Raw genomic sequence first — 27,860 nt, forward strand, 5'->3', positions numbered from 1 at the left:
CCCCCCAGCCCCAGCATGTCAGCCTTTCCCCCCCAGCGTGTCAGCCTCTTTCCCCCCAGCCCCAGCGTGTCAGCCTCTTCCCCTCCCCAGCATGTGTCAGCCTTCCCCCCCCCCAGCCCCAGTGTGTATCAGCCTCTTGCCCCCCCCAGCCTGTGTCAGCCTTTCCCCCCAGCGTGTGTCAGCCTCTTCCCCCCCCAGCCCCAGCATGTCAGCCTCTTTCCCCCCCAGCGCCAGCATGTGTCAGCCTCCTTCCCCACAGCCCCAGCGTGTGTCAGCCTCTTTCCCCCCCAGCCCCAGTGTGTCATCCTTTCCCCCACCCAACCCCAGCATGTGTCAGCCTCTTTCCCCCCCAGCACCAGCGTGTCAGCCTCTTTCCCCCCCAGCCCCAGCGTGTGTCAGCCTTTCAGCCCCAGCGTGTCAGCGTCTTCCCCCCCCAGCCCCAGCCTTTCCCCCCCCCAGCGCCAGCATGTCAGCCTCTTTCCCCCCAGCCCCAGCGTGTCAGCCTTCCCCCCCCCAGCGTGTCAGCCTTCCCCCCCCCAGCCCCAGCGTGTCAGCCTCATCCCCCCCCCCCAGTGTGTCAGCCTCTCCCCCCCCCAGCATGTGTCAGCCTTATTTCCCCCCCAGCCCCGGCATGTGTCAGCCTCTTTCCCCCCCCGCGTGTCAGCCTTTCCCCCCCCAGGCCCCAGCGTGTCAGCCTCTTTCCCCCCAGTCCCAGTGTGTCAGCCTCTTTCCCCCCCAGCGTGTCAGCCTTTCCCCCCCAGCCCCAGTATGTCAGCCTTCCCCCCCCCCCCAGCGTGTCAGCCTTTTTCCCCCCCAGCCCCCGCATGTCAGCCTCTCCCCCCCCAGTGTGTCAGCCTTTCCCCCCCCAGGCCCCAGTGTGTGTGTCAGCCTTTCCCCCCCAGCGTGTCAGCATCTTTCCCCCAGCCCCATCATGTGTCTCAGTCTTTTTACCCCCCAGCCCCAGCGTGTCAGCCTCTTTCCCCCCTCCCCCCCATACCACCGCCACTTACCTTATTTCTTCCTCTTCTGCTCCTCTTGATCCGCGGCTCCTCTCGATCTTCTTACTCCAGCAGCCCGGCCCCTTATTATGACAGCGCACGTGATGTCATGACGTCACTTGCGCCGTGTCATAACAAGGGGCCGGGCTGCTGGATTAAGGGGCGGGGCCGCAGTGGGTATTTCTCATGTTGGAGTCGGAGCGGCCGAAGCGGGCGCGCTCCAGCTCCAAACATTTAGATAATGGGGACCAGGTCGGTGGGCGCCCCTGCACCACAGCGGGCCCCGGTGCAAGGCACCGCCTGCACCGCCGCTAGTTCCGCCCCTGGGTACAAACACTAAAGAACAAGCAAGTGACTGGGTGATTTGTCAAACAAAGGACTATAATTCCTCTAATAAAGAACCCACTGTTCGTACTTTATTGTTATTTAGTTTAATCCCCTACACAAAAGTAAACAGTGTTTTATTTTCTGCGCACACATAAATTTGCAGAATATTATTGTTAGCGCCGATAGCAAAAGTTTTTCTGTTTTGTATACATTTATGGCATTAATATTGCCATGCTGCTGGTACCATGTATGATATGGGTAAAACCGAGCGCAGACATATTTCTTTTCTGTTTTGTTTCAAAATTTTGCCTTGTGCTATCATGGCAGCTTTCAGTTAAGGCTATAAAAAGCCTAGTTGGGTGTGGCTAACAGCCAGCTCTGTATGGATGTGTCCCTCTGTATCTAGGTGAGTACATTTACCTGCAATGTAATGATGTGCTAGGCATATATGCTAGTGTTAGGGACCTGCAGAAAAATGGGGTCCCTTGATGCTGGGCTGCAGGTTTAAATGCTTTGATCAAATCATGACAAAATCCCCTTTGTTTTATTTTCTGCACACACATAAATTTCCAGCATATTATTGTTAGCGCCGATAGCAAAAAAGTTTTTCAGTGTTTAAATCCTGTGAACTGCGCTTGTCTAGCACTTCCGCAATGTGGACATGGAGCGTACTAAAGTTTTGTTCTTTATATACCGGTTGTGCTACTTTCTGGAATATCCTTTTGGGCGTAAAGTGTAGGTTAAGGGATTTATTCTCCCCAAACTGTCTATTAACCTTGACCCGATTTGAAATAAAATAAAAACTTTTTAAACGACCACAATAACGGTTAAAGGTAAAATAAACCCTTAAAAATACACAGAGTTGTTTCCACATGTTCTGTATAAAGTAAACCGTATCTTGTACAGAGAGCCTATTTTGTTACCTTATATTCACCTACAAACAGGAGTGATAGAAACATTATAAAATTACGGCACACAACAACTAAAAAATAAAAATCTCAAAGTTCGCAATGCAATTACTGCTATTTATTTTTTTTAAATAATATAATTTTTTTTAAATAATTAAAATTAAGTTATAAGTCATTTGGGAAGGTTTCCCCGGGATTATGGAAATGTAAATTGCTTTTTGGCCCGGTGAGTTCTTTGATGTGCGACAAGACTGGAACTTTTCATGAAGGACTTTCCGCATTCTGGGCAATAAAATGGCTTCTCCCCTCCATGGACTCTTTGATGGGTGACGAGGTTGGAGCTCTTGATAAAGGATTTCCCGCAGACTGAACAGACAAAGGGTTTCTCTCCCGTGTGCGTCCTCTGGTGAGTAACCAGGATCGACTTCTGGTTGAAACTCTTACCACACTCCGAGCAGGAGAAAGGCCTCTCGCCCGTGTGAATCCTCTGGTGCCGGATGAGATCTGGGTTAGTGGAAAAAAATTTCCCGCATTCATAGCAGAAGAACTGTCTCTCTGTGGCATTAAGTCTCGGATGCCTGTAAAAGTCAGACTGATTGGGGAACCTTTTCTCCCGGTCGTAAAAAGGAGTTGGTTTCACAATTGAGTGCACTTTCTGTGGCACCGCTAGATTTGAGTTACTGCCAAAAGATCTCCACCAATCGGGGCAGACAGTAGTTTTATCCCCTACACAAGTCCTCGGATTCAACGGAATAGTTGATTTGTTGGTGAAAATCTCCCTGTGTTCAGGGTAGTTTACCAACGATGAGTTAGACATTTTCTCTGGGCAGAGGTCCCATTTACTAATGTCCAGAAAGTCATAATTTTTAGGTAGTTGGTCCATTTCAGTTACTATATTTATATTACTTTCTTCACAAACACCTGTGGGTTTAGTTTCGGTGCAATTTTCTTCTTCATATAACATGGATTCCTCCTTAATAGGAGATGTATGATGTGTTGGTGTAGAACTGTCAGTGTGTGTGAGGTCTCTTCCATCACATGAGACTGGTTCCTCCTTAATATGAGCAGATGTATGATCTGTGGGTGTATAATTGTCAGTGTCTGTCAGGGTTCCTCCATCACATGAGACTGGTTCCTCCTTAGTATGAGCAGATGTATACTGTGTATGATATGTGGGTCTATAATTGTCAGTGTCTGTCAGGGTTCCTCCATCACATGAGACTGGTTCCTCCTTAGTATGAGCAGACGTATATTGTGTATGATATGTGGGTGTATAATTGTCAGTGTCTGTCAGGGTTCCTCCATCACATGAGACTGGTTCCTCCTTAGTATGAGCAGACGTATATTGTGTATGATATGTGGGTGTATAATTGTCAGTGTCTGTCAGGGTTCCTCCATCACATGAGACTGGTTCCTCCTTAGTATGAGCAGACGTATATTGTGTATGATATATGGGTGTATAATTGTCAGTGTCTGTCAGGGTTCCTCCATCACATGAGACTGGTTCCTCCTTAGTATGAGCAGACGTATATTGTGTATGATATGTGGGTCTATAATTGTCAGTGTCTGTCAGGGTTCCTCCATCACATGAGACTGGTTCCTCCTTAGTATGAGCAGACGTATATTGTGTATGATATGTGGGTGTATAATTGTCAGTGTCTGTGAGGTCTCCTCTATCACATGAGCCTGGTTCCTCCTTAGCATGACCAGATGTATACTGTGTATGATCTGTGAGTGTATACATGTCTGTATCTATGACATTTCCATCTTCATATGATATGGACTGTTTTGTAACTTTAGTCTTCTGAGATGTCCTCTCTATTTCACTTTCTTCCTCGATTTTCAAGCATTTGACTTGATGAGGAGTTTTAATATTATTTTTGTCATCATTTACAGAATCGTATTCAGTAAATTTGGAGTGAGAGTCTACAGATAATGTTTCATCAGCCGCAGATCCATCTGAAGAATATAAATAGACAGTAAATACACTTTTAGAAAGAGCCATGATATATGAAAGGCTGTCATGGATAAGAAAGGTCTTACATTAAGGGGTATATTTACTAAAGTGAGAGTTTTTAGAATTGCAGATGTTGCTCATAGCAACCAATCAGATTCTACTTAACATTTGACTAGCACCTTCTTGAACAGGGGCCTTTAAGACAGCGTGGACCACATAAAAAAATTCAACGAAGCCCGAGGGCCACTAAGCTATACTGCGGTATTTAGACTTTGCCCCCTCCCCACACAAGTATGTCCCATAACTGCCCCCCTCCTACAATTTAATTAGGTTCCAGAAAGGCACCCCTCCTCCCACAATTATAATTATGTCCCTCCTCCTCCATTCATTATGTCAGATAGTTGCCCCCATCCTCAAACAATTATGTCCCATAACTGCCTCCTTCTGCAGTGCCTCCAGTAGTGCCCCTTATACAGTGCACCCAGTAGTGGTCCCCCCTATGCATTCCCCCTTATATAGTGCCCCCAGTAGTAGTCCCCCCACCCCTATGCAGTGCTCCTTACATATATAAGACAAAGACACACAAAGAAAACACTTACCTGAATCCCCGCGCCTGCCGATGTCCGCTCCTCCATCTTCCCGACCCGATCTGCACTATGGGAGAGACGTCATGCCGTCTCTCCCATTACCCACTGCGGGAGCCGGAAGGTGGAGCTCATGGGTGAGCTCCAGCCCGGCTTCGGCCATGGATGCAGCAGCCAATGAGAGCCTGTCTGACTCTCAGTGGCTGCTAAAACAAACACACTGCCGCCAGGTAGTATGAGTGTACTACCCGGCACCGGCGGCAGTGTTTGTTTCTGTGTAGTGCGGTCCGCACTACACTAACCATCAGTGGGCAACAGCTCCAGTTGAAGACCCCCTGTTCTAGAAAATAATAGCTAAAATCTGATTGGTTGGTATAAGCAACATCTCCACTTCTAAAAACTCTCACTTTAGTAAATATACCCCTAAGGATCCAAATCAATATGATAAAGATCACTTGTCTTTTTTACTTCAAGCGGACCAGAACTCTGTTGATCAAACATCTGTTACTTAACCCAAATTGCTACAAATATAGTCAAGGCTTGGCTGCTGGCTACACAATAACCAGATGTTACAAGGTTCACTGGAACAAAAAGCGGTAAAACTCTCAAGCCATGACTTACCCGGAGCTGCCTGACAACTATAAATCTGTAGAAATTCTTATAGCAGGTCAGAACGAGAATGACAGCAACTCTCCTTACCGACTGTTGGGAAGGTAGGGTCATTCTCCACCATCACATCCTTGTACAGATCCTTGTATTCTTCTATATACTCCCACTCCTCCATGGAGAAATACACAGTGACATCCTCACACCTTATAGGAACCTGGTACACACAATGATACAGTAATCACCCAGACACATCCCCTGGTGTTACTGTATAATGTCCCATCCCCAGCAGTCACCTCTCCAGTCATCACCCAGACACATCCCCTGGTGTTACTGTATAATGTCCCATTCTCAGCAGTCACCTCTCCAGCCATCACCCAGACACATCCCCTGGTGTTACTGTATAATGTCCCATTCCCAGCAGTCATCACCCAGACACAGCCCCTGGTGTTACTGTATAATGTCCCATTCCCAGCAGTCACCTCTCCAGTCATCATCCAGACACATCTCCCCTGGTGTTACTGTATAGTCCCATTCCCAGCAGTCACCTCTCCAGTCATCACCCAGACACATCCCCTGGTGTTACTGTATAATGTCCCATCCCCAGCAGTCACCTCTCCAGTCATCACCCAGACACATCCCCTGGTGTTACTGTATAATGTCCCATTCCCAGCAGTCACCTCTCCAGTCATCACCCAGACACATCCCCTGGTGTTACTGTATAATGTCCCATTCCCAGCAGTCACCTCTCCAGTCATCACCCAGACACATCCCCTGGTGTTACTGTATAATGTCCCATCCCCAGCAGTCACCTCTCCAGTCATCACCCAGACACATCCCCTGGTGTTACTGTATAATGTCCCAACCCCAGCAGTCACCTCTCCAGTCATCACCCAGACACATCCCCTGGTGTTACTGTATAATGTCCCATTCCCAGCAGTCCCCTCTCCAGTCATCCCCCAGACACATCCCCTGGTGTTACTGTATAATGTCCCATTCCCAGCAATCACCTCTCCAGTCAGCAGCTGAATGATCTTGTTGGTGAGTTCCAGGATCTTCTGGTCATTGTCTCTCTCATGTATCAGTGAGTGAGGTGGAGGCACCGCGATGTAGCTCTGGGTCCTGCTCAGTCCTCTATGTACAAAGGGTTGGCTGCTGGGAGTCTTAGGCTCACCAGATGTCATCCTCACAACAATATAATCCTAAAAAGTTGGAGAAACATTTAGGTTGAACCAAAGTAGATTAACTAGTTGGAATCTTCTCCTTCAAATTTTAAAACATTTCCATATCCCTGATATTCTCCATAAATCACAAAAAAAAAAAAAAAGATATGTCACTGCAATATCAGGTCTTGGCTTTATTGGTATAGATAAGAGTGATGTAACAGTGACACTCCCAGACTCCCTTATCACCCCAGTCAGGTCCCTGTGTTAGTAATAGAGATAATAGTGATGTCAGTGTGACACTCCCAGACCCCCTCACCTCCCCAGTCATGTCCCTGTGTTAGTAATAAGAGATAATAGTGATGTCACTGTGACACTCCCAGACTCCCTCACCTCTCCAGTCAGGTCCCTGTGTTAGTAATAGAGATAATAGTGATGTCAGTGTGACACTCCCAGACTCCCTCACCTCCCCAGTCAGGTCCCTGTGTTAGTAATAGAGATAATAGTGTTGTCACTGTGACACTCCCAGACTCCCTCACCTTCCCAGTCAGGTCCCTGTGTTAGTAATAGAGATAATAGTGATGTCAGTGTGACACTCCCAGACTCCCTCACCTCCCCAGTCAGGTCCCTGTGTTAGTAATAGAGATAATAGTGATGTCAGTGTGACACTCCCAGACCCCCTCACCTCCCCAGTCATGTCCCTGTGTTAGTAATAGAGATAATAGTGATGTCAGTGTGACACTCCCAGACCCCCTCACCTCCCCAGTCAGGTCCCTGTGTTAGTAATAGAGATAAGAGTGATGTCACTGTGACACTCCCAGACTCCCTCACCTCCCCAGTCAGGTCCCTGTGTTAGTAATAGAGATAAGAGTGATGTCAGTGTGACACTCCCAGACTCCCTCACCTCCCCAGTCAGGTCCCTGTGTTAGTAATAGAGATAATAGTGATGTCAGTGTGACACTCCCAGACTCCCTCACCTCCCCAGTCAGGTCCCTGTGTTAGTAATAGAGATAATAGTGATGTCAGTGTGACACTCCCAGACCCCCTCACCTCCCCAGTCAGGTCCCTGTGTTAGTAATAGAGATAATAGTGATGTCACTGTGACACTCCCAGACCCTCTCACCTCCCCAGTCAGGTCCCTGTGTTAGTAATAGAGATAATAGTGATGTCACTGTGACACTCCCAGACTCCCTCACCTTCCCAGTCAGGTCCCTGTGTTAGTAATAGAGATAATAGTGATGTCACTGTGACACTCCCAGACTCCCTCACCTTCCCAGTCAGGTCCCTGTGTTAGTAATAGAGATAATAGTGATGTCACTGTGACACTCCCAGACTCTCTCACCTCCCCAGTCAGGTCCCTGTGTTAGTAATAGAGATAATAGTGATGTCACTGTGACACTCCCAGACTCTCTCACCTCCCCAGTCATGTCCCTGTGTTAGTAATAGAGATAATAGTGATGTTACTGTGACACTCCCAGACTCCCTCACCTTCCCAGTCAGGTCCCTGTGTTAGTAATAGAGATAATAGTGATGTCAGTGTGACACTCCCAGACCCCCTCACCTCCCCAGTCAGGTCCCTGTGTTAGTAATGGAGATAATAGTGATGTCACTGTGACACTCCCAAACTCCCTCACCTCCCCAGTCAGGTCCCTGTGTTAGTAATAGAGATAATAGTGATGTCAGTGTGACACTCCCAGACCCCCTCACCTCCCCAGTCATGTCCCTGTGTTAGTAATAGAGATAATAGTGATGTCACTGTGACACTCCCAGACTCCCTCACCTTCCCAGTCAGGTCCCTGTGTTAGTAATAGAGATAATAGTGATGTCAGTGTGACACTCCCAGACCCCCTCACCTCCCCAGTCAGTCCCTGTGTTAGTAATGGAGATAATAGTGATGTCACTGTGACACTCCCAGACTCCCTCACCTCCCCAGTCAGTAGGTAGATGATTTCCAGGGTGAGGTTTATAATACTCTCCGTCATCTTATTCCTGTACTTGCTCATTCTTAGTCCATGTAGAATGGAGAATCTCAGTAAATATTGATACTATATTCAATATCTGAAATAAAAAGTGAATAACTCAAATCAGGAACATATTACATAAATGCAGTCAAAAAACGGGGGAGAAGCAGGTGCACACTATAAGCACTAAGAATTCTAATGATCAAAAAAAATCTATAATAAACTGCAACAATTAACATGGTTTTAAATGTAAGGTTTCTTAGTACATGTTTGGCCAAAGATGTTTGCCCACCTGCCACGTCACGGCGAACCTTATAAAAGGTGGGTCCCTAACATCCCTAATACTGACACACTAATGAATTTATGTAGGCATGGTAGCACCTATTATTATGTTTAATATTAGGATGTGCAGCCCAGCCCCTCCTTTCTAAATGCAGAGAAAGCCAGGAGCAAAAGCCAGCCCAGGGGTTACCCCTAGCTCCCCATCTGCCGGGTCATGGACTACTCACATCTGGCCTCAATACATAATGTGGCATGAGAAACCTGTCATGAGTGAGCCGCCAGGTCCTGTGTGCCTATGCTAGCACGGTGCGTCTTTTTCACTCGGAAATGCGTCTTAGGGCCTTATTCAATTAGTTTCGCACCCGCGATACTTTTCCGCCTGCAGCACTTTTCGCCTACTTCGCGTGTTTTGTATACGAAAACTTTTCGTGCGCCCCCCCCCCATTCGCCGTATTCAATTCCAAAGTACGCTAAAACGCGTCCCGGCGAAACTCAAACAGGCGAATAGTGCTGTTAAAGATGGGGAAATCAGCCTAACACCCCCCAAAAGATGCACTAACATTGGGGATCAGTACAGATGTTCCCGAATAGCCCTCCTGAAACTATTTGGGGTACTTAAGTGCTTTCAATTGCCTCTATATAGCGTCTTTGAACAAGTGGTGAAGAATAGCATTAAGCAGTTTTTTTGGGGTGACAATAAGTAGTCCTGTCAAATTTGGGGTACTTGAAAATGGGTGCAAGCATGGTTTAAATTCTCTAAAGTTTAAAGTGACGTCAAAAAACGCACCTTCAGCAAGCACCTGCAATCAAAAAAACACCTCCCCCATACTTGCAGACCCCTGAAAAGTCTATTTCCCTAGTTTTTATGTGTGTACCCCCACTTTGAACTTTTCCGCACCCATTTTTAAAGTAATTTTTTGGGGTGGTTTTTTTTGACGGTTATTCTTTTTGGGTGGCTGTCCCAAGGGTGCAGAGTGATTTCCGCACTTTTGCACCACAAAACCGCAATTCTGCACTTTTTTACGCCAGGTATTCATAGGTGAAACTTTTTCGCCTATTACATTGCATTGACTTTCTGCGTACGCGAAAAGTCTTGGCAATTGAATACGGCGAAAAGTTTCCGCCTGGCGAAATGACGTCATACGCGATACTTTTTTGGTGATGACGGCTTTTCGCCGCTAATTGAATTGTCACTATGAAATGCGGCTAGGATGCTGAAGCAAACCGTGCTGATTCATTTGATATGCAACACATATCTGTTTGCAACGGAGTCTGTATACGAAGGACGACATAACTCGGCGTGAAAAAAAGGCGGGCCAGCTGCATCGTAGCACTTCGTATAGAGAGACTGGTTCGCACACAGATATACAAGTGTCACATATCAAATGAATCAGCCCAGTCTCCTGGTGTCTCCTAGTGGAAGATGCATTATTGGGCAGAAAAAGACGCCCGGCACTAGCAGAGTAACCCGGAACCTAGCGTGCCAAAAGGGGCTGGTGGGTGCGACTGTATTAGGACACATCTGTATATCTAATCTACAACAGCCCTTTTTGGATTTCTGTGTGAACATACTTTACAAAATATGAGCATAAAATGCAAATTAGTTATTACATTGATGTACATTAGTATAATTAGTGATATACAATAAAATAGTGATATAATAATAATATACAATACTATCCATGTTATAGAATAACAATGGTGTAATAAAGATATACAGTGTAAGCGATACATAAAATTATAGGAATTTAATACAGATATGTTTAATCAGAACCATATAATAACAGTGACAGGGGCCGGACGCAGTTCCGATTCAGTCGCAGTGATCTGTTAGTCGCAGCCTGACTGACAGGCTGCAGGCGTTTCAGGGTGGCGACCAGAAGCGTTCAAGAAACCCGGAAACGGGTCAAAGCAGGTGGTGGAGCAGTGGAAAGAGGGGGGCAAGGGCAGGGTGGGCTGACTGAGGTAACCCAGGTCTCTGTACTATAATAATAGTGGTATATTACAAATATATAATATCAGTTATATACCATAACATAGTGACTTAATACAGATATTTAAATGAGTAGTGATGTAATACAGATATATCATACTATCAGTTATATATAACAAAGTGACAGAATACAGATATATATACTATCAATCTACATAATAACAGTGACAGCATACAGCTATATAAGTGTCATTGGATAATAACATAGAATAAAAACATAGTGGTGTATTACAGGTATCACAACACAGTGATATATACACATATATAATAACAGATATATTACCTTCCAGCAGATACCAACGGACAGGAGCACAATATATTTAAAGTACAATGAATGCTTCCTTTTTACAACCTTACAGCCCACACCGGAAGTGATAGCTGTGAGAAGAAGAGGATTCTGGGTGTTGTAGTCATTTTCTCCCAGCCTCGCAATGCACTATTGGCATCACGTGACTAAAACTAGCCAATTACAGTTAAGACTGAGTTCTAGTCGCAAGAGGACGAATGTGTGCATTGAGTCATGTAGTCTGGCTGGGGCAGCAGCCATATTTCCATAGATAAAAAGTCACTAGTCTCAACCACATAGGAATCACTCACAGAGTTATCTTGGAGAAACAAGGAGAGGATGTTATATTATAAAATGTATGGTGCTTATTACATATACATTTCCAGATATACAGCACTGACTGTGAGGGCATCAGCAGATAGAGGAGACATGGCTGTACTTTTTGTCATTGTTACGTAGGTGCCATAGTATAGTGTCATACATGACAACTTTTTGGCTGCCCCGCCAGGCCAGCGCAGCAGGGTGGGGGGGGGGGGGGACAGGGGCAGCATAGATGAACGGTGTGGGGGTTTGGCAGCACGATCGCTACTATTACGTCATTTAGCTTGAATCGCGTCATGTAAATATAGAGAGTCCATGAACCCAGCACCAGTGTACGGTATATACCCCCATATCTGCCAACATGACCCTCTCCAGGAGGGACACAATGCTCTGTTCCTGAACTTCCCTGGTCATTTATGATTTCTATCACCTGTGGTGAACTAGTTCATTGATAATGCTGGGCATACACTCTACAATTAACGGGCCGCTAATGTGGCTGACTGAGGGTTAAATATCGATTGATCTGTCATGCCGGATCGTCCAGCATGCCCATCTGCGGCCGTTAGACAAACACAAATGTCTACTCCCACAGGGGTGGAGCGCAGATGTCGGTGCCAATACACTGTGAAACATCTCACAGTGTATGCCCGCGATATCTGCGGTCTGACAGGCATTTTATCTGGCAATGTATACCCAGCATAAGAAAGGTGTTTCACCACAGATGGTAGCAATCATAAATTACCAGGGAAGTCCAGGCGCAGAGCATTTTGTCAATCCTGGAGAGGGTCATGTTGGGAGGTATATACCCCAATAGAGTCTGTGACCCTAGTACCAGTGTACGGTATATACCCCCAATAACTATATAGAGTCTGTGCCAACAGTACCAGTATTCAGTCCATGTTCCTCAGTACCGTTTATATATCTGTGTCTCTAGTTCCAGTATGCAGTGTGTGCTCCTAGTACCAGTATGCATTCTGAGGCCCAAATACCAGAATACAGTCCGTGTGTTTGCAGTTCAATATACCGAGTATAACCGTGTACACATATTACCAATATAGTCTGTCTGCAGTACCCAAATACAGTCTGTGTGCAGTACTGTATACCATGTGTACCCATATTGCCAGTATACTGTGTGTGTTACAGTATACCGCCTGTACCCATTTTGCCAGGTGTGTGTGTGTGTGTGTGTAGAGTGCAGTACAGTATAGCATTTACCTATATTGCCAGAATAGTCAGTGTTTACAGTACAGTATACAGTGTAACCATATTACCAGTATTCAGTCTGTGGGCCTGATTCAGCAGTGCAGGCTAGTGCACTGCTGTACGCAGCTTCCCGATGTTTGGGAATCTGCGAGTGTGCAGAATGGGTCCTGCTAACTCGCTCGCAGACTGGCAGCAGACTATCAATGATTGACAGTCTGCTGCCGTTTGTGGACGGGGAGGGGGCGACGATGCTCTCCGTTTCCCGAAATGGAGGAGTTGTCGCCACCATTGCGGGGGAGGGAAGAAGCCAGGATCTCCATCAGCTGACCTGGCCTCTTCCGCTAAACTGCGGTGGCCGACTGCAATTAGCCGATGTTACGCAGATTATCCGAAGCTGCGTTGGACAATGCAGCTCAGATAAGTAATGCACAGGAGGCGTGATGCCTCCTGCTGCATAACCATATCTGCAAGGATCGCAACTGCAAAGCTGCCTGCATGCATACATCATATATCTATAGCCTGCGTGCATACATCATATATCTATTGCCTGCGTGCATATATCATATCTATAACCTGCGTGCATACATAATATCTATAACCTGCGTACATACATCATATATCTATTGCCTGCGTGCATATATCATATCTATAACCTGCGTGCAAACATAATATCTATAGCCTGTGTGCAGCTATGCAATTACAATTATTGCTGAATCAAGCCATGTCCGCAGTAGCCAATTACAGTCTGTGTGCAGTACAGTATACCACATGTACCCATATTACCAGTTTGCAGTCTGTAGCTGCAGTACAGTATACCGTCTATACCCATATTACCGGTAAAAAGTCTGCACCAGCAGTAGCCAAATATAGTCTGTGTGCAGTACAGTATACCATGTGTACCCATATTACCATTATACACTCCGTGGCTGTAGTACAGTATACAGTGTACTCACATTACCAGTATACAGTCTGTGTGTGTGCAGTACAGTATAGCGTGTACCTATATTGCCAGAATAGTCTGTTTACAGCACAGTATACAGTGTAACCATATTACCAGTATATATTCTGTGTCCACAGTACCCGCATACAGCCTGGATGTGCAGTACATTATACAGTGTATCCATATTACTAGCATACAGTGTGTCTGCAGTACAGTATACTGTGTACCTATATTACCAGTATAGTCTTTGACCGCAGTACCTGTATAGTTTGGATATTTGCAGTACAGTGTACTCATATTACAAGTAAACAGTGTTTTGGCCGTATAGTATACAGTCTGTACCCGCAGGCCCTGTTAGGAACAGCAGTTAATGGCGTCTGGTTTGGTGACTGTTCACACTGTGCTGCTGCCGGTCACTGGGTGTTTGTTTTGTCTCCTATGCATCACTAATGCATGTAGTCCATGTCTTTTATGTGCTTTCCAGTTACCTGGGATTGATCTCAGTTAGTTTTTTATTTTATTGCCACCAGCTGCTTTAAATATCACCCTTCAGCCGGAGTAACTTACCGATTATAGTGTTCCCGTATTCATGTCTGCTGATCTGCCTGACTCTTCTCTGCTTGTGATTCTGCATTGGTTCCTGACAGGACTCACACCTTACTACTGCCTGAGGAAGCAGAGGTCACCTGTGTAACTCCTTGCAGCGACTTTTAAGTAATATTTAACTATTTTATTGGTTTATTTTTGTTATAAAAATATATGTGGCTTTTTTATGCCTGCTATATTTTATGTTACTGTCTTTATTCATATAATGGCTATTAATCATGAGCTCTAATCTCCAAGACAATAAAATAAAGTGTGTTTATATGGTGTATTATGTATTTTAATTTTATTCATAAAAAACTAACAATCAACCCACTGAATAGATATTCTACTATTTTATAGCTCATTTACTGGGTAAAAATAATTTATTTTACCATCCTTTTAGTTGTACCCCATGGTTCTCCCTGGATTAACAGACTGACTCCGCATTATTATAAGGGTTCGGCCAATATTCAGTCAGCGCCAGAGAACCTCTTCTCCCTATGTTGACTGGGTTTATTGGGACCCATCTCCTGCTGTGTCACAGACTGTGATATTCGCTATAGGCATCAGCCATCTCACATTCTGCTTTACCACCCTGGTTCTGCTCTGGTTGTTGCCCAGACCAGCTTTCTGCCCTGTGACCCCCATTCTGCACTGAGCACCGCTTGCACTGACTTCTGCTTTGTGACCGACTCTGTATTATACGATGCCTAGACCTCTCTTTTGGCTACCAGTACTCACTCAGTGGTTAGCAATTGATTGCAGCAATTCTGCAATCGATTGAAAAAGAGAAAGATGTTTATACACAATCGATTGCAAATTGTAAAATTGCTTCAATCAATTGCTGATGCATGTGGGCCTTTAGTCACTACTATGCTTTCCTGTTGCTTGTCACTACTGCCTCCCTGCTACTACCGATTGCATTCATCGCATTACTGGACATCACAAATTTTGCTCTCTACTGCTGAAGTGTTTTGCTGGCTACCTTGGGTACTACATCCTGCACACAACTCATCCCTCTAGTCTAGATCAATGGTTTTCAACCTTTTTCAACTTGAGACACACTACACAAGATTTTAAAATTGCCAAGGCACACTGGGCCTGATTCAGACCCGGTAGCAAGCCCTGAGCGCTCGCAACCGCGTCGATGGTAGCCCAGAGCGCATGTGCACGAGACCCGGATAGCGACTGGCAATCCGTCGTGCGCATGCACAAGACCCGGATAGCGACTGGCAATCCGTCGCTCCGGGTCTTGCACCAAACGGGGCGTGCTGTCGATGTTGAGTAATAGTACGCCCCCTTTGGTAGGCCGGCCGGGGGGGTGGCTGCCCAGACGGAGGTGTTCCCATGAGAACGCCTACCGTCTGGGGGCGGCCCGTGATGTCAGTGGGAGAGCTTTCGGCTCTGTTTGAGCCGAAAGCTCTCTGGGGCTTGCGGCCACGAGACCCTACCACAAGGGTCTCGTCGCAAGCCCGATGGTCTTGACCATCGCGACCATCATCCTGGCCGCTCGCATTAGCTGTGGGTGGCAACCCATAGCAATGCGAGCGGCCAGGAGGCCGCTCCATAAAAAAAAAAAAGACGCCCTGATTCAGAGCGAGCGCTCTGTCAGAGCGTCCGGCTCTGAATCAGGGCCACTATCCGGTGATGCGGCGTGCGTGACCAATGAAATAACATACACATTGGCTTCCACATAAAAATATAAATACTTATTGGCCTCCACAGGAATAAAACACACCTAAGTACAAGCGCGCTGAGCTGACCGCCGCGGCACACTTGACTACCGCTCGCGGCACACTAGTGTGCCACGGCAGTGTTTGGAAAACGCTGCTCTAGATAGATACACTTAGCTGTGGCCTGCCATTTCTGTACTACACCTATTGTACTGCCACTCTGCACAGCGCTACGGAAATTTGTGGCACCAAACACCCAAACCAATGCAGCATGCATACCGCTGTTTCCAGGCGTCATGGCCCATCGCCAATTTGGACCCACATGTACACCCTCAGTACTCTGTGTCTTGGGTATATCAGCACATCACAAACAATTACATACAGTCAGGTGCATAAATATTGGGACATTGACAGAATTTTCATATTTTGGCCTATATTCACCACCATAATGGCTTTGAAATGAAACAAACAAGATGTGCTTTAACTGCAGACTTTCAGATTTAATTTGAGGGTAATTACATCCAAATCAGGTGAACGGTATAGGAATTACAACGGTTTCTATATGTGCCTCCCACTTTTTAAGGGGCCAAAAGTAATGGGACTATCAACTCAAAAGCTATTTCATGGACAGGTATTGGCTATTCCCTTGTTATTTCATTATCAATTAAGCAGGTAAAAGGTCTGGAGTTGATTCTAGGTGTGACATTTGCATTTGGAATCAGTTGCTGTCAACTCTCAATATGAGATCCAAAGAGCTGTCACTATCAGTGAAGCAAGCCATCATTAGGCTGAAAAATCAAAACAAACCCATCTGAGAGATAGCAAAAACATTAGGTGTGGCCAAATCAACTGTTTGGAACATTCTTAAAAAGAAAGAACGCACCGGAGAGCTCAGCAACACCAAAAGACCCAAAAGACCACGGAAAACAACTGTGGTGGATGACAGAATAATTATTTCCCTGGTGAAGAAAAACCCCTTCACAACAGTTGGCAAATCAAGAACACTCTCCAGGATGTAGGTGAATATGTGTCACAGTCAACAATCAAGAGAAGACCACAAGAGTGAATATAGAGGGTTCACCACAAGATGTAAACCATTGGTGAGCCTCAAAAACAGGAAGACCAGATTAGAGTTTGCCAAACAACATCTAAAAAAGCCATTACAGTTCTGGAACAACATCCTATGGACAGATGAGACAAAGATCAACTTGTACCAGAGTGATGGGAAGAGAAGAGTATGGAGAAGGAAAGTAAATGCTCATGATCCAAAACATACTTCCTCATCAGTGAAGCATGGTGGTGGTAGTGTCTTGGCGTGGGCATGTATGGCTGCCAATGGAACTGGTTCCCTTGTATTTATTGATGATGTGGCTGCTGACAAAAGCAGAATGAATTCTGAAGTGTTTCGGACAATATTATAAGGTCATATTCAGTCAAATGCTTCAGAACTCATTGGACGGCGCTTCACAGTGCAGATGGACAATGACCCGATGCATACTGTAAAAGCAACCAAAGAGTTTTTTAAGGCTAAAAAGTGTAATGTTATGCAATGGCCAAGTCAATCCCCTGACCTGAATCCGATTCGAGCATGCATTTCACTTGATGAAGACAAAACTGAAGGGAAAATGCCCCAAAAACAAGCAGGAACTGAAGACATTTGCAGTAGAGGCCTGGCAGAGCATCACCAGGGATGAAACCCAGCGTCTGGTGATGTCTATGCTTTCCAGACTTCAGGCTGTAATTGCCTGCAAAGAATTTGCAACAAAGTATTAAAAAGTGAAAGTTAGATTTAGGATTGTTTAGTTTGTCCCATTACTTTTGGTCCCTTAAAAAGTGGGAGGCACATATAGAAACCGTTGTAATTCCTACACCGTTCACCTGATTTGGATGTAATTACCCTCAAATTAAATCTGAAAGTCTGCAGTTAAAGCACATCTTGTTTGTTTAATTTCAAAGCCATTGTGGTGGTGAATAGAGGCCAAAATATGACATTTCTGTCAATGTCCCAATATTTATGCACCTGACTGTATATACTATTCCTACTGCTATTTTGTCCTGAATTCTTGAACCAGCCAATTGGCCTTCGCTCTGCCCAGTAATTTAGCACTAACGGTCCTGTTTTGACTATAGGGCAGTCCAACTAATAATTGTTGTCAGATATATCTGCAAAACACAGCTAAAGAGACTGACCGAGTTCTGCAATGGAATATGGACATTTACATATATACATATATTTGTGAATGTTGTTAATAGCTCGATTAATTAAACCAGCTTGGATTTTTAGCATTAGTGGGCCTTTCAATTAAGTCCTTACCGCTCTCCGGATCAACCAGAGTGGAGACTTCCTGAAGAGTCGGTTGAACTCTTTAACAAAGCAATGTGTATGGCTGTTACTTGGAGGGCGGTGGACAACCTGTCCCTATTACCCTATTAAGGATTTTAATTAATGAACAGAAGGAATCACATCAATGTTTAATATTACGATGTAGATGAACAAGTAACAATGTATAAACTCATACACCCATCCAGTGGCATCACAAGGGGGGGTGCAGACCGCACCCTGGTGTCACATGCAGAAGGGTGACGCCAAAGTGCCGACTCCTCCTGTAGCATTACGTGCAGCACTCGGCTTCTGACACAGTGAGGGAGCCGGCACTGCAAACATACTGGTCCCCGGGGGCAGTCAGCATCTCCAGGACCCCCGGAGTGAAAAACACAAGGGTTCGGGCCCCGAGGCCACGTCCCCTTTGTACCTGCGCTACATGCCCACCAACCCATACCTGCACCGGGTGTCAAAAGAGGTAGGGACGCCACTGCACTGATCAACTTGACTACATATCATCATAAAATGTGTCTTCCAGAAACAAATTGATACAAATAATCAATAGTACTATATACATTGGTTCCACCTCCGAAGGACCACGAGTGGATAGTCTTTAATTGGAATACAAAACACTATTAATGGTACACTAGCAAAAGCAGTCCAATACATCATTATTTGGCTTCGGCATAAGGCAATTTCCAATGGTGCTCATGGCTGGATCCGGCACAGGATTTTAATATCGTTGCCAGTTGCTTAGACGGTAGGGCGATATCTGCTCCAATTGAGAAGTACATGATCCAAATAAGTCAAGAATGCAAATATAATACAATACAAAGCATGTAGATCATCAATTTAGCCAATGAGCAGTGGCCCAGTGAATCAAATTACAGGAACAAATAAATACTGTACATGATAAAGATGTTACAGAAGAAGCATTTGAGTCACCAGCAATACTTGGGTGTCAAAATATTTGACAGGTTAACAAGAAGTTTTTCTTGCGTTATATAGTCTATGCTATAACAGCCTTGCCATGGTCAGAAATCGCTTATTGCTTCTATCCCGTGTGTATTTTATGGTGGTTGGTAAGTTTCGATCTAGTCAGGAAGCATTTGCCGCATTCGGAACATGAATATGGCTTCTCTCCTCTGTGACCCATCTGGTGGATCCTGAGCGTTGACTTCCGGTTAAAACACATCCCGCACTCGGAGCAAGAAAACGGTTTTTCTCCAGTGTGAATCATCTGGTGATTTTTAAGACTCGATTTGTCTAAAAAACATTTGGCGCACTCCGAGCAGCTAAACGGTTTCTCGCCGGTGTGTTTTTTCTGATGAGCGATAAGGCTGGATCGCCGGTTGAAAAAAGTCCCACACGTGGAGCAAGAAAATGGTTTCTCTCCAGTGTGGACGATCTGATGCGTAGTAAGGTTGGATTTCATGGTGAACTGCTTCCCACATTTAGAACAAGCAAATGGCTTCTCCCCGGTGTGAATTATCTGGTGCCTTATCAAGTCCGATCTATGTGGAAACCGTCTCTCGCACTTGGTGCACGCAAGAGAATTCACTTCCGTGTGGGTTTTCTGGTGAGCGGTAAGACTTGTTTTTATGGCAAAACCTTTCCCACAGTGAGAGCACGTAAATGGTTTTTCCCCCGTGTGAATTCTCAGGTGTCCGTTAAGATTTGACCTCTTGGAAAAACATTTGCCGCACTCAGGACAGGGCAATTGCTTGTCTCCCCTGTGAGTTCTCTGATGCAAAACCAGATATGAATTCCTATTAAAGCGCTTTCCACATGTAAGACAAGAAAATGGCTTCTCTCCAGAGTGAATCAGTTGGTGGGACGATAGCTGCGATTCGTACAGGAAATGTTTCCCGCACTCTGAACAAGCTAGTTTTTTCTCTATGTGCGCTATCTGGTGCCTCAAAAGGTTTGATTGACTTGTGAATGTCTTTGGGCACCTGGAGCAGTTATACGCTATGCTTGTGGCCTGCGGTGGTTGTACAGTCCTGTCCCTGGGACTGTGCTGCTCAGATATGTTTAAAGTCTGGGTCTGATCTGTGGGTGTACAAATTTCAGTTTCTGAAGGATCTTTTTCCCACAATGCTGGCTCATCCTTTACTTTAACACATATATATTGTAATTGTGTAGAGTTAGTGTCTGTATTGCTCTCACTCTCTAGGAGATTTCCTCCATCACATGAGACTGATTCCTCCTTAATATGAGTAGATGTATACTGTGTATGATCTGTGGGGATATACATGTCAGTATGTGTGAGGTCTCCTCCATCGCATGACACTGATTCCTCCTTAGTATGAGTAGATGTATACTGTGTATGATATGTGGGTGTATACATGTCAGTATGTGTGAGATCTCCTCCATCGCATGACACTGATTCCTCCTTAGTATGAGTAGATGTATACTGTGTATGATATGTGGGTGTATACATGTCAGTATGTGTGAGGTCTCCTCCATCGCATGACACTGAATCCTCCTTAGTATGAGTAGATGTATACTGTGTATGATATGTGGGTGTACACATGTCAGTATGTGTGAGGTCTCCTCCATCGCATGACACTGAATCCTCCTTAGTATGAGTAGATGTATACTGTGTATGATATGTGGGTGTACACATGTCAGTGTGTGTGAGGTCTCCTCCATCACATGAGACTGATTCCTCCTTAGTATAAGTAGATGTATACTGTGTATATGTGGGTTGATAATTGTTGGTGACTGTGAGGTCTCCTCTGTCACGTGAGACTGATTCCTCCTTAATATGAGTAGACATATTTTCAGTTGCAGCATTATTAGGTAGACCTGTTGGAAAGAAATTGTGTTCATATTACAAAATATATAACTCTTAGCTCATGTAATTTTGTAGTGGTCATAGGATCTTACCCAGTGATGTGAGGGGCCGGTGATTCTCCATCATCACGTCCTTGTACTTCCCCCTGTGTTCCTCTATATACTTCCACTCCTCCATGGAGAAATAGACAGTGATGTCCTCACACCTTATAGAAACCTGACACATACAATGATACAGTCATTACCCAGACACATCCCCTGGTGTTACTGTATAATGCCCCATTCCCAGCAGTCACCTCTCCGGTCATCACCCAGACACATCCCCTGGTGTTACTGTATAATGTCCCATTCCCAGCAGTCACCTCTCCAGTCATCACCCAGACACATCCCCTGGTGTTACTGTATAATGCCCCATTCCCAGCAGTCACCTCTCCAGTCATCACCCAGACACATCCCCTGGTGTTACTGTATAATGCCCCATTCCCAGCAGTCACCTCTCCAGTCATCATCCAGACACATCTCCCCTGGTGTTACTGTATAATGCCCCATTCCCAGCAGTCACCTCTCCGGTCATCATCCAGACACATCTCCCCTGGTGTTACTGTATAATGCCCCATTCCCAGCAGTCACCTCTCCAGTCATCATCCAGACACATCTCCCCTGGTGTTACTGTATAGTCCCATTCCCAGCAGTCACCTCTCCAGTCATCACCCAGACACATCCCCTGGTGTTACTGTATAATGTCCCACTCCCAGCAGTCACCTCTCCGGTCATCATCCAGACACATCTCCCCTGGTGTTACTGTATAATGCCCCATTCCCAGCAGTCACCTCTCCAGTCATCATCCAGACACATCTCCCCTGGTGTTACTGTATAGTCCCATTCCCAGCAGTCACCTCTCCAGTCATCACCCAGATACATCCCCTGGTGTTACTGTATAATGTCCCACTCCCAGCAGTCACCTCTCCAGTCAGCAGCTGAATGATCTTGTTGGTGAGTTCCAGGATCTTCTGGTCATTGTGCCTCTCGTGTATTAGTGAGTGAGGTGGAGGCACCGTGTTGGGGCTCTGGGTCCTGCTCAGTCCTCCTGACACACAAGGACGGCTGCTGGGTGTCACACGTTCCCCAGATGTCTTCATCACTACTGTGCAATCCTGTATACAGAGAAAGACAATTCCAATATACTTTCTATAATAAAGGAGTTCCCTCAATAAACATGTTGTACTCCATGAAACACGAGTATGGACTAGCTAAACATAGCAGATAAAATAAATAGAAATATTCACGGAGAGGGTGGACTATAATTATTATTATTATTATATTTTATTTATAGGGCGCCACAAGTGGTCCGCAGAACCGTACATACAGTAAAGGGTACACAGAACATTACATTACAATACAGTAAGCAAAATATAAACAGAACACAAGTAACAATTAGCAACACAATTCTCCATACACAGTACAGCTCTGAAGGTGAAGGCTGTCATAGAAGTGCTAGAGAAGAAGGCTGTGAGACAGTGGGGAGGAGGACCCTGCTCCTAGGAGCTTACAATCTAGGGGAGAGGGGAGACAGACAGATGACATGAGGCATGGGTGTGTAGAGGGGGACCTGAGTGCAGGAAGTAGGCGAAGTAGAGATGGCTGAGGCGGGAGGGACAGAGACCTGGTGACATGGTTATGTGGTGAAAGGGTATGCTTTGTTGAACAGGTGGGTTTTCAGTGCACGTTTGAAGCTCTGCAAGGTCGGGGTTTAGAGTCAATAAGCTTTTATAACAGATCTATGAAACACACAATAAAATATGGTTACATCTATATAATGGATATAGCTGAGACTCCCATTCTTAATTAAGGATAAAATGCACCACCCAAAGATCATAAATTAGTCAAACTATATCAATCAAACAAAGGGAGTCCTTTATTTAGTAGTCAGATACAACTGCATTGCATGTACAATTGCACAGTCTATGGGTTTGTCGTTCCGAACCATGACCAAGGGCCGTATTCAATTAGCGGCAAAAACGGCCGTTTTTTGCCAAAAAAACAGCAATATTTTGACCAAAAAAACAGGCAAAAACGCAATTGGCGGAAAAAAACTGGAGATAAGTTTTCTCCATCCCAGACTAGGCGACAAAAAAATGCAAAATCCCTATTTTTGGCTAAAAAGGAGTGGATTTCTTTCAGAACCCTTTGGACACCCCCCTTAATGATAAATGACCCCCCAAAAATTAGTAAGTTGCGCAGTTTGGCGAAAAACGTCCGCGCAATTTTGGGTGAACAAAAAAAAAACGTTGAAAATGATAGGAAGCAATTTTTTTTCCATGAAATTACTGTTCCACGTAACCTGGGGGTACGTTAAAATGGGTGCAAGTATATTTTCGTGTCATACAAACGCAATTTTAAAAAACGTAAAAAACCGCCTGCTGCGACCACGTGATGTTTAAAATACTTCACCCATCCATACCGTCCCCCGAAAAATCAGACCCAATACATAAAAACCATTTTCAACTATTTTTTTTTTACCCAAAATTTGCGCAGTCGTTTTTCGCCAATGTGCGCAACTTACACATTTTTTGGGGGGTAATTTATCATTAGGGGGATGTCCAAAGGGTTCTGAAAGAAATCACCACCTTTTTAGCCCAAAATAGAGATTTTGCTTTTTTTTTTTCGCCTGGTCTGGGATGGAGAAAACTTATCTCCAGTTTTTTTTTGCTAATTGCGTTTGCCTGTTTTTTTTTGTCGAAAATATTGCCGTTTTTTTCTAAAAACGTCCGTTTTCGCCTATGGTGAAAAAAACGTCTGCTTTCGACGCTAATTGAATACAGCCCCAAGACTGACTTAGTGAACATTAGAATAGTCACTGCAGGAATAAGTCTACCACCGTTTGTTTAAAATATAAGGTACGTCTATCATAGATGCCACATTGTTTTCATCTCCGAATATGTGCCAAAAAATTTCAAAAACTGGTTTCACTAGTTACGGTTAATATTGCACCTCACATTCTCCACCCTCATCAGCATAATATCAAGGTAGCTAGAGGCTCAATCAGCAACTAAAATAAAATTCAGATAGTAAAATCGGTGCAGTGAGAGATAACAGAACAATACTATGCAAGTTACATAATGGTTTTATGAAAGAACTGACCACAAGACTATAAATTCAGGGATCATTTCTACGTGATTCAACGGATGTGCAGGCTCGGTTCTACTCGGTTCCGTTCGTTTTCTTTTACCGAATCTTATTGGCTATCCAAAACTCGTGACAGCTGATACCCAATAAGATTCAGTAAAAAAAAACGAACGGAACCGAGTAGAACCGAGCCTGCACATCCCTAGTTTCAAGTTTAGAAAATTGCTCTAAAGCATTAAGAAAAAGGGCTGTGTTAGGAAAGATTTTGCTGAATTATCATGAGCGTAAGTTAAATTTGTTATACTTTATTGATGAAACGCGTAGTGTATTGATGGAAGAAAAAAACAAAAAACCCTTTGTATCGTCATTATGTTTTTCTAAGTATGATGTCTATCTACTTCTGAATGGAAAACAAGGTTACCAATCTACGACTCACTCAATAACAAATAGGTTAAAAAAAAAAAACTTAGCAGCAACCATTCCAAAAAAAAAGGCAAGTGGGTCTTCTGTAGGTGCGTAAGTTCCAAAAAATTCAGGATTGTTTGGTACAGTTAGTATAATACTATAAAATAAACAACCTATCCATTGTTTTCCCCTTTATTACCAATCCCCATTAAGCAGTCTTCCCTAAAACTTCAAAATCTTCTTCTTATATTTCCCAACTTCCCTTTATCAAGAACCTGTTGCAACATCTTTCACTTTCTAAGAGGTCTACTTACTAAGCATTGTTAGGAGATAGAGTGAAAGTGATAAGGTGCCAGCCAATCAGCTCCCAACTGTCATTTTTCAAACACAGCCTGTGACATGGCAGTTAGGAGCCGATTGGCTGGCACCTTATCTCCATTCACTTTATCTCAATCCAAGGCTTAGTAAATAGACCCCTTAGAACCTGAGACCACATAAAATCTCGGATCCTTTTAATTTTTGGTATTGCTGGAAAGTTCAGTGGCAAATGAACACTGAACCACTCACTCACTCTGTGACAGAGGCTGAGATGATTGGTGGGTTAGTTGAACTTGTAACTTCACTCGAACCCCTATCATTGATAGGTGAAAACTCACAGAGGTAATCAAGAGCAATTCCTCACGATTCCATTCAGGCTAAATTATCTGCCCTACTGATACTGCCAGTGAAGATCGGAATCCAAAGAAATTCCACAAAATAAACTCAATTTTATCTTAATATACGTTCCCAAAAGGAAGTATTGCTTGTTTGCCGAAATTCCAGGGCAGTTGTGCCACTTTGGAAACAAGAAAGCAATAAGCCAGAAGGCATACTGAGACGTAATATATTTTCAGGTACTGGTTGTGACCTTATGTTTTTTCTGCATTATCTCCTATTGGTTCGATACAGTTTGCAACATAGATTGCAGGGAATTAACGTGTCTATCGGGTTTGCTCAGCAGGAAACTGTCAGTTGCCAAATAAACAGCAAGAGTCGGAACTCTGCTTCAATGCGTGAGTACATTGACCGAATTCAGATATCCGTCTAACAAAGAAATTCTCCAATGGAGACCATTCTTACATAGCACTCAGCTGGCATACACCCAATCACTTCCAGAGACTAAGACATTAATGAGTAAATTTTGTCTCTCATCTTCTTCATTTGACACTTGGTCATACCTGAGGACTGGAACACAGATCTCCAACCTTTCTGTCCATCACGGGAGCCAAAATTTTCTGAATGGCCAATTATGGAATCAATGGACATAAATATAACAGATCACAGTCCCTCTCCCCCCACCACAGTACAGGTGTCTGATTTCTGAACTGAATAATGGCTGCAGGTCCTCTAGCATGTTACTCTCAAATTCTATTCATATAAGAACAGAATGGCACTCTTGCGAACATGAGATGAATAAGTAATGTACCCTGTACTCATGACTGTTGTGGTGCAGACACTGTGGTGGCGGGGGGATGAGCTATGCATGTATTAGATAGGTTTGAGGATTTATTTTAATCTAGTGTGATTACTTATAACCTCTGTATATGTGAAGAAACAGATAAAGTAGGGGTGGCCATCAACCATCAATGATTTGCAACCATTGATGGTCTGATGAGAACGGTGAGTGGTTTCGCCATGGATGGGAGGCCACGGATGGTAAACATTGGTGACTGATCCCCGAAGCTCACTGCCGGCCCGCTGTGCACAAGCGTGGGGCGTCATCTGCACATGTGCATAGCCTAATCATCGATGGCAAAAAAAAATCGACCATCAATGGCAGAGCAGTCTATGGTCTTCACTAAGGTAAAGATTCCCAGAATCCCTCATCTCTCTGAATAGTTAACCGTTTCCCTGTGACATTCCCAGAGTCCCTCAACTCTACAGTCAGTTCCCTCTTTTATTAATAGAGTGATGTCATTGTGACATCCCAGAACCCTTCACCTCTCCAGTTAGCAGGTAGATCATTTCCAGGGTGAGATTCAAGATCTTCTCAGTAATAATAGGGCTCATGCTGCTGTTCGGCATCGTTATTCTGCTAGACTTCACCAATCCGGCAATGATCTGATGTTCTCTTCCGCCTTCTGGCGTCAATCTTAAAGACAGAAACAAGAAACTTATTTATACGCTATGTGGATTGTGGGTAAATGTGTATATAAGTGGTGGACTTCTATGTCAGGATTTGTGCCACATAGTAAAAGTTATGGGAGAATCCGTCTGTTTATCTTGGATAGGTTCTCAGCTACAGAGAAGCCGTTATGGGTGGACTAGTGGGATTGGTCATATAAACCTGGTAGGGTCTCAACCGTGGAGGAACTGCTATGAGGGTACTAGTCTGTACACTAGGAATGGACATCGATACTTGACACTTGTCAACCATCAAAAGGTTTATTTTCCAATAGTTCATTTTCCTTTTGATGATGGCTTTCCAATGTTCACTACCACTGTATGGTGTAGAAGCCATGGTCTTCTAACGCTAATGTACTACCTAATACAGCTGTTAAAAATACAAGTTTCGTGGCACGACAGCATGCGCAAACCCGGGCTTTTTGTGCAGGCACGAAACATTGAGATGGTTCTAACAATCTCATGATGTGATGCTGAAAGCCCGTGCACCAATGTCCGTCAATACAATAGAGGCAATGCCGGATCTAGGCACAGTGTGACTGGGAAGCTTCCTAGGGGAACGTTGGGATCTGTCCGCGATTGCCCAGGACAGTACGGAAATCAGGGCGTGGCACCGGCAATGCACGAAGGAGCACTTATGAGGGTGTTTGTCTAGGGGAACTTCACTATTTAGCAGGTTATAAAAAATAAATTATAATTGGGGTTGGCCAAAGTGTACACTTGTCCTAGGGGGGTTGGGGGGGTTCCACCATAGAAGAGCTGTTTTCTGGGCTGAAGTCTCTGGCACGGAGTAGCAGTTATTGTGTGGGGTCTCCGCAGTGTTACCCCAAACGAGGGTCCAGGATGAGACCTGGGTATGTGTTGGTGAGTAAAAGGGGAATGAGGGAAATGGAGCCGCACCTGTCCTACGGGGTTTCTAGGGTTTAGGAGATGGGTTCGGACATTGTCGGGGCGTGTGACAAATTGCGCCCAGCACAGTCACCGACCCACAGCCATGTCCTGAAATATAGGTCACGGCGTAGGCAAGAGCGCATCTACAGTGTGCTTCCGGGTTCTGCGTTCCACGCCGCATTCAGCTCCTGCGTTCCAACGCACTTCCGGGTTCTGCGTTCCACGCTCTCGCCCGTGATCCCAGGGAGCCGTGTGTGTCTCCAAAGTCGCGCTCGGGGGTCACCGCATTTTATATTTTTATTGACTTGAACGCAAGACCCAAAAGTACAGGGTTCGTATTCTCCCCCCAGACCCCAATGGATCGCA

The 27,860-nt window shown here is 44.8% G+C and overlaps 2 protein-coding genes across 3 annotated transcripts; both read right to left on the reverse strand.

Annotated features, from left to right (window-relative positions):
• Positions 1 to 2,329: 2,329 nt before the first annotated feature.
• On the reverse strand, positions 2,330 to 11,149 carry LOC148507984 (uncharacterized). Of its 2 annotated transcripts, none has more exons than XM_088445094.1 (5): positions 11,063 to 11,149; positions 8,469 to 8,601; positions 6,391 to 6,582; positions 5,474 to 5,552; positions 2,330 to 4,192 (listed from the first exon to the last, which is right to left on the reverse strand). In XM_088445094.1, exons 2-5 carry the CDS (start codon positions 8,544 to 8,546, stop codon positions 2,430 to 2,432), a joined length of 2,112 nt encoding a protein of 703 aa, XP_088301220.1. In that variant the 5' UTR covers positions 8,547 to 8,601; positions 11,063 to 11,149; the 3' UTR covers positions 2,330 to 2,429. The 2 variants fall into 2 exon arrangements, with proteins under 2 accessions (XP_088301220.1, XP_088301219.1); XM_088445093.1 differs by having other exon boundaries at positions 5,474 to 5,597.
• Positions 11,150 to 18,650: 7,501 nt separating this feature from the next.
• LOC148507985 (uncharacterized) lies at positions 18,651 to 27,608 on the reverse strand. The gene is made up of 5 exons (XM_088445092.1): positions 27,504 to 27,608; positions 26,421 to 26,571; positions 21,872 to 22,063; positions 21,003 to 21,126; positions 18,651 to 20,921 (listed from the first exon to the last, which is right to left on the reverse strand). The coding sequence occupies exons 2-5, from the start codon at positions 26,502 to 26,504 to the stop codon at positions 19,165 to 19,167; spliced, it is 2,157 nt and encodes a 718-aa protein (XP_088301218.1). The 5' UTR covers positions 26,505 to 26,571; positions 27,504 to 27,608; the 3' UTR covers positions 18,651 to 19,164.
• Positions 27,609 to 27,860: the final 252 nt, after the last annotated feature.

Source organism: Taudactylus pleione, unplaced genomic scaffold, assembly GCF_031769625.1.
Source record: "Taudactylus pleione unplaced genomic scaffold, aTauple2 ptg000377l, whole genome shotgun sequence".
In the NCBI taxonomy this organism is placed as follows: Eukaryota; Metazoa; Chordata; class Amphibia; order Anura; family Myobatrachidae; genus Taudactylus; species Taudactylus pleione.

Excerpts from the sequence above, each read along its gene's own strand:
- LOC148507984 (XM_088445093.1), bottom strand. The coding sequence starts at position 8,546 with ATGAGCAAGTACAGGAATAAGATGACGGAGAGTATTATAAACCTCACC. Across the intron at positions 5,598-6,390 it reads TTCAGCTGCTGACTGGAGAG|GTTCCTATAAGGTGTGAGGA; the intron begins GTGATTGCTGGG and ends TGTGTGTACCAG. Across the intron at positions 4,193-5,473 it reads CCCTACCTTCCCAACAGTCG|ATGGATCTGCGGCTGATGAA; the intron begins GTAAGGAGAGTT and ends TATATTCTTCAG.
- LOC148507985 (XM_088445092.1), bottom strand. The coding sequence starts at position 26,504 with ATGCCGAACAGCAGCATGAGCCCTATTATTACTGAGAAGATCTTGAAT. Across the intron at positions 21,127-21,871 it reads TTCAGCTGCTGACTGGAGAG|GTTTCTATAAGGTGTGAGGA; the intron begins GTGACTGCTGGG and ends TGTATGTGTCAG. Across the intron at positions 20,922-21,002 it reads CCGGCCCCTCACATCACTGG|GTCTACCTAATAATGCTGCA; the intron begins GTAAGATCCTAT and ends TCTTTCCAACAG.